At 43.8% G+C, this 12,141-nt stretch overlaps 5 protein-coding genes across 5 annotated transcripts; 3 read left to right on the top strand and 2 right to left on the bottom strand.

Moving 5' to 3' along the window:
* Positions 1-23: 23 nt before the first annotated feature.
* Uba2 (Ubiquitin-like activating enzyme 2) lies at positions 24-2,506 on the top strand. The gene is made up of 4 exons (XM_018008469.2): positions 24-304; positions 362-516; positions 578-865; positions 920-2,506. Exons 1-4 carry the CDS (start codon positions 161-163, stop codon positions 2,433-2,435), a joined length of 2,103 nt encoding a protein of 700 aa, XP_017863958.1. The 5' UTR covers positions 24-160; the 3' UTR covers positions 2,436-2,506.
* A 39-nt stretch (positions 2,507-2,545) lies between these two features.
* Positions 2,546-3,174, top strand: mRpL36 (mitochondrial ribosomal protein L36). The gene is made up of 2 exons (XM_089468204.1): positions 2,546-2,655; positions 2,708-3,174. Exon 2 carries the CDS (start codon positions 2,708-2,710, stop codon positions 3,101-3,103), a length of 396 nt encoding a protein of 131 aa, XP_089324330.1. The 5' UTR covers positions 2,546-2,655; the 3' UTR covers positions 3,104-3,174.
* Positions 3,175-3,535: 361 nt separating this feature from the next.
* On the top strand, positions 3,536-4,404 carry LOC108614657 (2-aminoethanethiol dioxygenase). Its single transcript, XM_018008878.2, has one exon. The coding sequence runs from the start codon at positions 3,536-3,538 to the stop codon at positions 4,262-4,264; it is 729 nt and encodes a 242-aa protein (XP_017864367.1). The 3' UTR covers positions 4,265-4,404.
* Positions 4,284-6,287, bottom strand: ldbr (lariat debranching enzyme). Its single transcript, XM_018008877.2, has 2 exons — positions 5,968-6,287; positions 4,284-5,912 (listed from the first exon to the last, which is right to left on the bottom strand). The coding sequence occupies exons 1-2, from the start codon at positions 6,162-6,164 to the stop codon at positions 4,478-4,480; spliced, it is 1,632 nt and encodes a 543-aa protein (XP_017864366.1). The 5' UTR covers positions 6,165-6,287; the 3' UTR covers positions 4,284-4,477.
* A 127-nt stretch (positions 6,288-6,414) lies between these two features.
* On the bottom strand, positions 6,415-12,046 carry msk (importin-7 msk). The gene is made up of 11 exons (XM_018007833.2): positions 11,723-12,046; positions 10,361-10,596; positions 9,789-10,286; positions 9,554-9,730; positions 9,351-9,496; positions 8,487-9,284; positions 8,205-8,428; positions 7,832-8,142; positions 7,562-7,764; positions 7,227-7,496; positions 6,415-7,161 (listed from the first exon to the last, which is right to left on the bottom strand). The coding sequence occupies exons 1-11, from the start codon at positions 11,810-11,812 to the stop codon at positions 6,965-6,967; spliced, it is 3,150 nt and encodes a 1,049-aa protein (XP_017863322.1). The 5' UTR covers positions 11,813-12,046; the 3' UTR covers positions 6,415-6,964.
* Positions 12,047-12,141: the final 95 nt, after the last annotated feature.

Here is a 12,141-nt window from a genome sequence, read left to right as displayed (position 1 = left end):
GCTGTACCGATAGACTACAAATTCGATGACAGTTTGCGTTCGGTACTAATTTGCGCTGTACAGCACTGTTTTCTGTCAATTTCTATGTGTATGTGTGACCGGCGGCGTCATTATATTTTGCATTGCATTAAGTGAGAAATCATCAAACAAAAAATAAATAATGGCTGCAGCAATTGATGGTGTCCTGCCCGCTACGTTGCAAGAATTGGTCAAGAAATCAAAAGTATTAGTAGTAGGCGCTGGCGGCATTGGGTGCGAAGTGCTCAAAAATCTTGTGCTCAGTGGATTTACGGATATTGAAATTGTAAATTTAGTTTGAATTTTCAATTCTTTTTCTTTAACTATGTGTTTTATTGTGCAGATCGATTTGGATACGATTGACTTAAGTAATCTGAACCGCCAATTCCTTTTCCATCGCGAACATGTAGGCAAGTCAAAGGCGCGTGTAGCACGTGAGAGCGCCCTCAGCTTTAATCCTGATGCAAACATTACGGCTTACCATGACAGTGTTACGTCGTAAGTATTATGTAGTATCCTTCACATCCATAGAGATCTCATTTATCTGTTTGTTTTGCAGCACTGACTACGGCGTTAATTTCTTCAAGAAGTTTGATGTGGTGCTCAGTGCCTTGGACAATCGGGCGGCGCGAAACCACGTAAATCGGATGTGTCTCAATGCAGATGTGCCGCTCATAGAGAGCGGCACCTCCGGCTACAATGGTCAGGTGGAGTTGATTAAGCGCGGTTTGACCCAGTGCTACGAATGTACTCCCAAGGAGAAGCAAAGAAGTTTTCCCGGCTGCACCATACGAAACACGCCCTCCGAGCCCATTCACTGTATTGTCTGGGCCAAGCATCTGTTCAAGTAAGTTTTGCTTATTGTTGTCAATTAATGCGTTAATAACAATGAATTGTTTAGTCAACTTTTCGGAGAGTCAGTTGAGGATGAAGACATCTCGCCTGATGCAGCTGATCCGGAGGCACAAGAAGCTGCAGCAGAAGCTAAAGATACTGGTGCGGCTGGGGATGCTCCTGATGGGCTAAAGGAAAAGGAATCAGAGCCTGCCACCGCCAATGGAAACATCGTTCGCATCAACACTCGTCAATGGGCCAAGGATTGCAACTACGATGCCGGCAAATTGTTCAACAAGTTCTTCAACGAGGACATCAACTATCTGTTGCGCATGTCGAATCTATGGAAATCACGCAAAGCGCCTGTGCCCGTACAATGGGATACGCTATTGGTTGACGGCGCCGGCTCTAAGGGGCCCGAGCTTGCGCGTCAGACGCACAAGATTTGGTCACTAGAGGAGTGCGCACATGTGTTTGCCAACGCGCTCAAAGAGCTGAGCGCTGCTTTTCTCAAACTGGAGGGCAACGACACATTGGTGTGGGATAAAGACGACCAGCCAGCTATGGACTTTGTCGCAGCTTGTGCCAATGTACGTTCTCACATCTTCGACATTGAGCGCAAGTCACGATTTGAAATTAAGTCAATGGCAGGAAATATTATCCCTGCCATTGCTACGACCAATGCGATAACTGCAGGCATCTCGGTGCTCCGTGCTTTCAGCGTGCTGCAGGCTAAGTGGGAGCAGTGCAAGGCTGTATATGCTCGACTCCGCCTCAATGGCCGCAATCAATTTCTGGTGCCGGACGCCTTTTTCCCGGCCCCAAATCCTAACTGTTATGTGTGCGCCAGTGATCCAGCCATTACGTTGCGCATCGATACGAAACGCGTCCAAATCAAAGCATTCCGCGACGAGGTGCTCATCAAGACGTTGAACATGGTAAATCCGGATGTGACAGTCGAGTCCACTGGCTCCATTCTAATATCCTCGGAGGAGGGCGAAACTGAATGCAATGAACAAAAGCTGCTGAGTGATATGAACATCGTCGATGGCGTTATCTTGAAATGCGATGACTTCTTCCAAAGCTATGAACTCAGCATTATCATCTCGCACTTCGATGCGGAAAGGGACGATGTCCTATTCGAAGTAATTGCCGATAAAAACCAACTCCAGCCCAAAGAGGAGAAACCTGAAGAGCCCGAGGCGGAACCGAGCTCTCGTAAGCGTGCGGCAAATGGTAACGATGCGACAGACGATGGTCCCTCAACCTCGAAGCGAAGTCGACCAACGGAGGTGGAGGATGACGATGATGACTGTCTCGTTGTTGAGGATGATGATGATGCTGAGGAGAAAGTGCAGGAGAGCGTTGAGGATACAGTTGCAGCTGCAACAAATAAACTAACGGTAGACTGCCCACAGAAAACCGCAACAAAACGAAAGCCTAGCAAGACGTTGGATGATGAGGATGTTGAGGACATAACTGAAATATTAGATTCTTCGGATGAAGAAGTTGTCGGTCCCACTAAGTGCAAACGCACAAAGCTAGAGGAGACAAGGGCGGGCGAAGTAATCAATATCGACTAATATTATTAGTAAAGCGATTCTATGCAATTCTCAAAAATAAAATAAACAACTGAATTTTATTAAAAATAAAACTGCTATTTTTTAAACAAGACCATCTTAATTAAATGCGAACCAGTTCAGTTTATTCTCTTCCAATTCGAATAGTGAATGAAGTGTGAATGGTTGGCAACGCGGACAGCAGTTCAATTTTGATACTCTGGCAACTCTAATGTAGGTGAAGGTGCGTGTTTGTGTAATTATTGGAGAAACATAAATTAAAACTCCCTTTACAGATGTCTTTTACTAGTAAACTGCTACAGAATACTACACGGCTATGGAATAGCATCAACGCCTCACGTGGTTTCCATGTGTTGATGCGGCCCACAGTCAATGCCACAACAACCACAACGCCGGTTCACAATACAACTGGTCAGCAATTGGTGCCCTCAACTAATCTAGTATCATCCCTTCTGGCGCCTTTCAATGCATATGTCCAGCAAGTAGCAGGATTTAAGGTGAAGGGTCGTTTAAAGCGACGCTGCAAGGATTGCTACATTGTGGTACGGCAGGAGCGCGGTTATGTCATCTGTCCCACGCATCCGCGTCACAAGCAAATGTCAATGAAGAAACGTGATTACAAGTCCTGGATTCTGACGCACGCCACACAATCTAAGGAGAGGGGCTATTAACTCATAATATATTTATGTGTAAATACCCAATAGTTTTTTATTGACTTCAATAAAATAATGTGTTGAATTAAGGTCGTTCATATTTTTTTTATGCTGTAATGGTACAGCCTAGTTTGCATAGAACTTTTACGCATTTAAATCAATGTATTTCTATCATCAGTGGGTTAGAAAAACATTTAAAAAAATTTTTAAACAAAAATTAAAGTATTCCATTGCTTTTTGTATTTTGGTAGTGTTTCAAGGCATTACTCAACACTGGTTAACAGCTGGCGCTTTGTTTATCTATAATTTTTGTTAGCCGCAATTGCTTTGCAGCTTAATTATCTAGAGCTGGTATCGAACTAACGCCATTCGAAACTCAGTTGACGTCAGAGAGAGTAATTTCTGGTGCATTACGGATAAAGCGAAATATTTTCGCCAGTTCTTGCGGCAATGACGAGCCATTTTGTAAGCGTGTTGCGCCAGGCCTTCAAGACTTTCGACCGCGCCAATCTTGCCAGCTTCAATGCCAATTTGCAGCTTCTGAAGCAGTTAACTGATGAGCTCACTTATCGTGATCTACATATCAAAGAGGAACTATTCCGTGACGATGCCACGAATGTGACCCGTGCACCATGCAGCTATATGCACATCTTCGAGGATGAGCGCTTCTCTATGAGTTTATTCATTGTGCGCGGCAGTAATTCAATTCCACTGCACGATCATCCCATGATGTACGGCCTGCTGCGCTGCATCTGGGGCAAGTTGCATGTGCAGAGCTACTCCCAGAAGCTTGCCGCCGATGAGATGGTTCAGTATGAGAAGAATCCAACAATGGTCAAAGTAATCGCTGAGGAGCCCAACCTGGTGACTGCCGAAACATCTAGCGCCTTGTTAACGCCACGCAAACGCAACTATCACCAGATTACCCAGGTCGGCAACGGTATTGCCGCCTTCTTCGATATACTTAGTCCTCCATACGATGCCAATATGCCGAAATATGGTCCACGCCTTTGCCGCTTCTATCGCCCAAAGTCGGATGGCGACGAACTGCAGTTGCAGTGCATTCCGTCGCCCTCCAGCTACTATTGTGATTTAACCCCAACTCCCAAGTCTGTGCTGAAATGTTGCTTCATCTGTGCCGCCGAAGTTTATGGTGCCACCGTCACCGACGTTCAGTGAATTATATCCTTACAAAATGTATCCTTAAATATAAACTTAATTTATTTCCATTCAACGTGAACATCACGTGCTGCATACCAGTAGGATCCATGATTAAGCATTTTCTGTGTTATTTAAATAAAATTGCCTCTTTTTTTTAATATCGACTTTCAATTGGTTAGGGATATAGACAATTAAAACTTAAACTAACAAGGTCGAGGTAAAATTCGTCCGTTAATCATCTTCTTCAGCTTGATATATGCTTTGATTTCGTCTCTTAAGTTTCTTGATATTGGGACTAGTGCGAATGGCTGGAGTCTCTTCAACTTTTGAATCCTCGATTATAGGCATCGCCTCTTCGTCGACTTCCTCGGGCAGCTCGATGACATTTTTGTCTGGCTCGACTGCTGCAACTGGCGCTGGCAGCGACATATTTAGTTTACGTTTCGGAGGCGTTGCCACATGCTGGACTATTGTGGGCACATCCTCTATAGACTGCTCCAGATTCCCTTGATCCGTTTTGATGTCGGCAGAGCTGTCCAGCAAGCTGGCAGTTTGTGGCAAATCCTTCCCACTAGCCAGCATGGCCAAGCAAAGCGGATCATCGATGCCCAAAATGGAGCAGAATTCATTGGACTGGGGATTCAGCAGTGGATTCGCCTGCTCAATGTGCGTCTGCTTATAATTGTAATCCTCTTCCGGATCGAATGGCGGCACAGTACGGCAAAAGTTCTCGGGCACTGAAAGGCTTTCGAATTTAGCGCGTATGTGCTCCAGCTCCTCGTCAGTGGGCGTGAAATTGCAGCGCTCTTCAATGGCGCCTGCCTTCTTGCCAGGCAAATAGTAATTATTATCTTTCACAGAAATCAAATGATTCGTTGTACGCAGTATCGAAAGCCATTCGGCATCATAGTCTAGCGACAATTTGCCTTCACTATTATCGTTAGAAGGCATGTCCAGTACTTGTAGGAAGCGTCGCCTTGGTAGACATTTGTCTAGAGCCAAGAACTTGGTTACAGGCACTGGTGTTGCTGGTACATTCTGTCGCGCTGTCCTGCTGTCATCGTTGTCTTCATTTTCGTCTTCACTTTCGCTACTGCTGCTGCTGCTACTACTTGCATCACCAGGATTATTTCTCTTTATATGATTTCTAGTGTGTGGCACCAGCGCAGCGAATTTGCAATGTAAATGAGCAGCAAACCAATATGTAGGTTGCAACGCTTTTAAGAGTTCCTCGAGCGGACGGCTTCCCAGCTGCCCGCTTTCGATGTCTTCCGTAAAATGTGGCTTAAACCGTAGCAGTTGAGCCTTGTTGCCATACTCCTGTATTCCCCTGGGCCAGTCATGCGACATGAAGATGTCCACCTTGCCAGAAAGTTGTTTCAGGCGGAACACTTCCAACTGCCTCACGTGGTAGACGCTGCGACATGTTTTGTCGGTGTATGGCGGGAATTCGTGGTGGCCGCGCAAAAAATCGTGGCCCTTGTATATGCCGCTGATGCCCGCAATACGAATACCATTTACCCTGACAACGCCTGCATATCCAAGGTAATATATGTTAGGCGCTACCCAACCTCCATAGGGCAGCTCTTGTAAATAGTTGGACGCTTCGTGGTTGCCACCAATAAATATTGTCAGAATGGGCGCTACAAGCTCCCCGCTGTAATATCTGTAAAGAAGTTGATTGATTAAGTGTTGCACGCGTTACAATCTTCGCTACGCACTTGTAGAAGGTACACATGTCCATGTACTTCCTTGGCACAGCCATTGTCTGTAAGTCCGCAACATTTCGCGTAGATTGAAAATCCCCGCAGCACAAGAGCAGGTCGATTTTAATGTTTTGCTCCTTTTCGATGCTTTCAATGGTTTCATATATGCGCTCCAGTTCGCCATGGGCACAGCCTTCAATAGCAATTTTCATATCGGCGCCTTTTTAGTTTACGTTCACAAAATATAAACAAATGCGGCATGAATGCATTCGCTCTCACACGTGAATGGCAAACCCAAAAGAATATTTATCAGCCTGCCACCACAATAGTGTGCTTACTAAAATAATCATGACATCACATTTCACAACACTTAAATTGGAGGCTCAATTTAAAAAAGCCCATGGCTCAGCGATGTACCATGGAAACAGTAATACTTGTAAACAACAAGAAAATCAAGTTAAATTCAAACGTTAAAAATGTTTTTATTTTTCAAAAATATCGCTTCGTCTATTACGTTATATAAGTGTGTGTAAAGACAATGTAAGTGAAATGCTCTACATTGAATTCTCATTCTCTGACCACTTCACGCTGGAGTGTGTATGATCCATGTTTAGCTGGGCGCGATCTCATTCTATGAGACGACTTCTAAATAGTTTTTCTTTTTAGTTACATACAATGATATACAATAGACTTTCAACTTATGTTACTATAATTTAGTTGGCATGGAATTGCCAAAAATAGAAATTTTAAATATAAATCTACAATAAATATAAAGCGATCACCCTACCCATCCATCGCTCAACCGATCGATGTATGCAACACGTGTAAATGTGTGAATGTGTGTACATAAAATATGTACGAGAATCTATAGATTGCCTCAACAGCCGTCATATCAAGTGCCAGCTACTATTTAGTTATTTCGTTTTCTTTTTTTTTTTTCGTTATGGAAAGAATATGAGAAACAATGAAGTCAAAAGAAAAGCGTACTAATAAGTCGGTGTCCCACAGTCAATTAAGATCCGAACTTAAATGATGTCGGCACGGTGGTCTGAGGGAAGGCGAACCCGCCCTGTTTCTCAATTAGTTTCGATTCCTTGGCCGCCTTGCGCTGGTCGGCGGTCAAAACGACCTCCTGCAGAGCTTTGGCCTGTTCAGGTGTTAGGTTCGATGTTAGCAGCGAATACCATGACTGGTCTTGGGTAGAAAGTGCTAAAAATGCAGAAGATAAATAAGTAATCAATTATTTAGATATATGAAGCTTTGTTTTGATTTACCAGTTATAACTTCCTTGAACGTCCAATATTCATCAATAGCACTGTCGTTTTCTTCATCGTCAATCGGCGTGGTGAATGTTTCGAGACCAGTTTCATTCAAATCACCAACGGACTCTTCCGCTTCATCATCAGAATCCTCATCATCGTCTTTGATTTCGGCCTTCACCTCAAAACCAGATGCGGCACCTTTCGTTTTCGAGTAATCGGCTAACTTGTCCAAGTAATTGGGTGCCATCTCATCCATTTCATCCTCATCGCTTGATAGAGCCTCTGTAGACAATAATTAATGTTAGTTTTACATGAAATTGATTTTCAGTCTATATTTTCTATCTTACCCTCACAATCATCACCATCCTCCTCTTCTTCTTCCTCTTCCTCTTCCTGAGCACGAGATTCGTATGCTCGTTTAAGGCCGTCGAACAGCAATATCAGCGATGGTACAATCTTACCCGCCACTTCGCTAAGCACTTGAGGTTTGGCATCGCCTAGTGAAATGAGTGTACACAGACCCAAGACACACAGCTTGCGATCGTGTATTCTACATAAATATATTGGTAAGTTTACAATTGGAGTTCGTAGAGTAGTAGTTGTAGTGGTTCACATACCCAAGGAAACAGTCTGTATCGTGCAGCCATTGCTTAATGAAATGCGAGCTGATTGGTTCGTTGTTTGGTTGCGACATTTTGTCCAGAATCGAGAGCAGTAGCTGTGGGTTGTAATATAGGGCTGCAATGACCACCTGTAGGCACATAGTACGCAGCTCGGATGACTGCACCTCGCGTGTCAAACGCGACAGAGCTAACTCCACAAACATGTGTATCACCGAATCAATTTGTCCTTTACACTGCAAGATAATGACCTCCATCAATTTAGCAGCATGACATTCGGGATCTTCGCCAGGATTGCTAGTTAGCATCTAAATAAAAAACAATTTGAATAACATAAAACATGGCTAGCAACGTCCTCAAATCAGCTTACAGTTTTGCACATGTCCAGTATGGCCAGGAGACGGTTCGGATTGGAGAGGAAAGCTGGCGTATCAACGGTTACATAGTTATGCAGCGCCGGCATAATGTCAATGAAGTAATCAACGCCATCCTTCTTGAATACTTGATAGATGAGCTCTAGCATTTGCCACATTTCAGCCGAAATGGACTTCGATGTTAAATCATACACAAGTGAGAATGTTTCCTCATAGAAATCTGTGAAATAAGCAGAGTAGAATCAACACATCCTTCACGTTTAGGAGGATTAACTTACCGGTAATGTTTTGCTGGAATATGTGACCCACAACGTTAATCACAATCGGATGCAAGTTAAGCAGCACTTCCGGATGTTCCTCCATAACGCTAAGCAGAGTTTCTATTGTATTCAAGAGGCCCATAGCCGTAATGGCCTTCTCATCAGATCCCTCCTCCGATTCTAGTACTTGACTAAATGTTGTGGCTAGATGTTGACAAATTTCTGTTGCAACTGGCAGCAGTTGCTCCGTGAATGTGCAGACAATCTTCTGCATGACGTTTGTCAAGTCTTCGTTTTCAGTTTCGCGTATGATGGTCAACAGCTCCTTGGTAATCTCTTTGATTTGTGACTCCACATATTTTGGTGCTTCGTCTTGAGATGATAGGAACATTTGCAGGCCAATGGCAGCTTCTACCTTAACGGGAAGCTCTTTATCCGTCAGCAAAGCGTTGGTGGTCAGGCGCATTGTTTCAGCTAGCACTTGGGGGTTCTTGATTTGCACATCGCAGAAGTAGTGCAAAACCCAACAGGCACGAGCACGCATATGACCAGCGGGATTCTGGAATTCCGGAAACACATAGGTGGTCAGCATGGACTCCACCTGATCACGATAGAGCGCCTTCTTCAATAAAACATCCGCCAGTGTACCAATCATATGAAGTGCGCCATCCTTTTGCTTGTTGTCCGCATTGGGTGAGGTAATTATTTGCATTATTGTGCTCATCGCTTTAGGCAGAATGCCCTTACGCTTCTTACAGACGGAATGCAGCAGCGACTGGGCAGCCGGTACAGGTGTCGCGTAGTCCTCAAAGATATCTATATAGGAGAGGACATATGATGAGTTAAAGAAATCTAAAGAATGTAATTGTTTTGGTTGCTTACCAAATTTGAGGCGAATGTATTCATAGGGATCGCTCTCCCATAACTCCTGATCAGAGTCGGTAAATGACATAATAGGGAATATGACATCCTGAATAACAGCCACCATGTGCGGTTTGATCAGCTTCCAGGTATAGGCGTGGCTCACACTAACGACGAAAATTCTATCATTTTTGGCGATTTAATATTCGATTTAGAAAACTTACGCAATTTTTAGATAGTTTAAAACATCCGTTAGAACACGCGGCGACACGTAAACGCGATTGCGGTATTGATCCAAGATTTTGAGCAGGACCTCCAAGACACCTGAGCTAAAGGTGGGCAGATACCATTCAGCGAATTTCTGATACTTTTCACTAACAACATTGCTGGGACTGCCATAGCTGCACATTAAATAAAAGGAATTAGATTTAAATCTGATCAAAGTCTCACATTAATTACCGCTCGAACATGCGGACCATGATGTGCAACGCCCATTTCTTGGTCTTCCAGTAGGGGAATTCTGTGCGCTCATCATCTTCCAAGTGGGAACAATCGGGCACAGCACGATCGGCAATCTGGCGACAGATTTCCATCCACTGAGAGAAGATCTCTTTAGTGATGAGGTCAAGCGGCAGACTGTACTGCGTTAGTGCATAATAAATTTTGAGTATTTGTTTTTGCAATAGCACCGATTGTTCCGACTGATCGTTGAGCAACGTCAGCATGAGCTGATAAATCATTGGCAACAGCAAATTCATGGCTTCGTTGAGCGGCGTGCGTTCTTCGAAGCGCTTGTATTCGTAAGTCTTGACCAGCTGGTACATGGTGACCAGGGCGCCATTCCAGCCATTCACATCTTGATTTTGCAAGTATATGCTAATATTGTCCACCACTTGGGGCCAACGGCCAGGGAAATCGCTCTTAATGATATGGTTCACACAGACAGACAGTTGAACTCTGTAGAGCACACAGCACAAGCATGATTATATTTATCAATTTCTGAAACATTGCATTATGTCATTGCATCTTACCTAATCAGCTCGGGAGCATGTACAATAGCATCCACAATGGCGCTGCGTATCATGGCGCGATCCTGTTCGTGAATGGAGAATGGTATGGGCTCTCCAGGCTTTGTCTCGTGATCCGACCAGCTGCTGTTGATCAGATTCTTTAGATAGACTGCACCCGCCTGCCGCACCGGCTGCTCCAGTGTGGTTTGCATGACGATTTGCAGAATGGTCGGCACAAAACCAATGATTTTGTGTATCTGGGCGAGAGAACATTTGTAAATAGGTTTTCCGTCTGACGATTTGTTTATACAGCTGCCGCATAACGTGGTGTACGGCGAATGAGTAATATAATTTGGTGGCACACACAATGGATACAATTTCGCATGCCAATCCAAAGATTGGAAAACGTGTATTGATAAAACAATAGCAATGCATGTAGCCACCAGCCGCGAGGCTCCTCCCAATTCGCAACATTTAAAATTCTAGGCACATTCCCTACATACATATATATGTATATATTCTAATGGCATGCGTTTGCCCATTAAAGAAGCTTCGAACAGTGTAGTAGTAATTTGCAATATATGCTGATAAAGTTAATTAACCGATTGAATAAGGAGGGGCATGGAAATCGTTAGAAGCTGACTCAGCCACAAAATAAGATACTTTTGAACAGTGGTACAGAATGCTAAGCTAATTGAATAAAATTCATTAGTTATGTCTCATAGCGCGCGCTTCCGAAGGAACTTAATTACTGTCAATTAAATATACATTTTGCTTAAATATAGTATTACATTCTTGGTGTTTATCAATTTTGTAATTAGAATTCCTAACATTTTATTAAATATTTTGTAATCTGAAATGGGCTAGAAAATTAATCTTTAAGATATTCAAATACCCGAAAATTAATAGGAATATAAACTTGTTGCCACCGTGCAGCACACATACATACATACACTTACTCACGCATACATGTATGTATGGATTCGTTCTGTGCATTGGTAAACGCACCACCCGCACCTAGCCCATCTGCAGTACTTGTTGCCGCATGGCCAATGGGTCGCTGGGCGAGCGGACCATATATCGTGGCCTAGCTAAATGTATGGCAAACAAAAAATAGTTGCTGCCTTCTGCTGTTTTTTGGCTAATATCAATTTACTATTGACACTAGCACGCCCGCACATCGACGCATGGGCACACATACACAAACATACGCTCATTCCCACACACATTTTTATAGCGCACAGATAGGCAGAGAGAGGGAGGTTAAAAGCGAACAATTAAAAAAGCACATGGTTTTCTTCATGCTTTGGCGATGGCGCCAGTGGGGCTCAATATAGAAGGCCGCGTCGGAGCACTTTAAAATTTATTTAGCTAGTCACTTACTTGTGCTAATTGATCCTCGGCCGCCTTCCTTTGCTCCGGATTCGGATCAATGGTTGCGCGCAACAGTTCCGTCAATTTTTGTGCCTCCATTTTCGTGTATGTGATTAATCCTATTCGCCGGTTTTGCTGTGATTGCTGCACAAACAAAGAAGCACCCACTAATCACCCGCAATTCGCTAAGGTTTAGCTAAATTATCGATATAAATGATGCACTGGCAAGGCCAATTGCAAAAATATACGCTAATAGGAAAAACGTGGAAAAAGGCTGTCGCAGCCACACACACACCGCCGAAATTTGCGAGTCCGAGCGAAGCGTGTGATGTATTATCGTTACCGACACTAATCGTTTCGATTATTTTTGAGAGTGCTGGAAAACGTATCGCACACCAATGCAACGCTGGCTATATAGGTGTTGCTAA

Source organism: Drosophila arizonae, chromosome 4, assembly GCF_054131065.1.
Source record: "Drosophila arizonae isolate 15081-1271.41 chromosome 4, UAZ_ARI_1.0, whole genome shotgun sequence".
Lineage (NCBI taxonomy): Eukaryota > Metazoa > Arthropoda > Insecta > Diptera > Drosophilidae > Drosophila > Drosophila arizonae.
Note: the sequence above shows the minus strand (reverse complement) of the source record. Positions and strands in the feature narration are given on the sequence as shown.

Excerpts from the sequence above, each read along its gene's own strand:
- Uba2 (XM_018008469.2), top strand. The coding sequence starts at position 161 with ATGGCTGCAGCAATTGATGGTGTCCTGCCCGCTACGTTGCAAGAATTG. Across the intron at positions 305-361 it reads GATTTACGGATATTGAAATT|ATCGATTTGGATACGATTGA; the intron begins GTAAATTTAGTT and ends TTTATTGTGCAG. Across the intron at positions 866-919 it reads TGGGCCAAGCATCTGTTCAA|TCAACTTTTCGGAGAGTCAG; the intron begins GTAAGTTTTGCT and ends TGAATTGTTTAG.
- mRpL36 (XM_089468204.1), top strand. The coding sequence starts at position 2,708 with ATGTCTTTTACTAGTAAACTGCTACAGAATACTACACGGCTATGGAAT.
- LOC108614657 (XM_018008878.2), top strand. The coding sequence starts at position 3,536 with ATGACGAGCCATTTTGTAAGCGTGTTGCGCCAGGCCTTCAAGACTTTC.
- ldbr (XM_018008877.2), bottom strand. The coding sequence starts at position 6,164 with ATGAAAATTGCTATTGAAGGCTGTGCCCATGGCGAACTGGAGCGCATA. Across the intron at positions 5,913-5,967 it reads GACATGTGTACCTTCTACAA|ATATTACAGCGGGGAGCTTG; the intron begins GTGCGTAGCGAA and ends ACTTCTTTACAG.
- msk (XM_018007833.2), bottom strand. The coding sequence starts at position 11,812 with ATGGAGGCACAAAAATTGACGGAACTGTTGCGCGCAACCATTGATCCG. Across the intron at positions 8,429-8,486 it reads ATTCCAGCAAAACATTACCG|ATTTCTATGAGGAAACATTC; the intron begins GTAAGTTAATCC and ends CTTATTTCACAG. Across the intron at positions 7,497-7,561 it reads GGATGGTGATGATTGTGAGG|AGGCTCTATCAAGCGATGAG; the intron begins GTAAGATAGAAA and ends TATTGTCTACAG.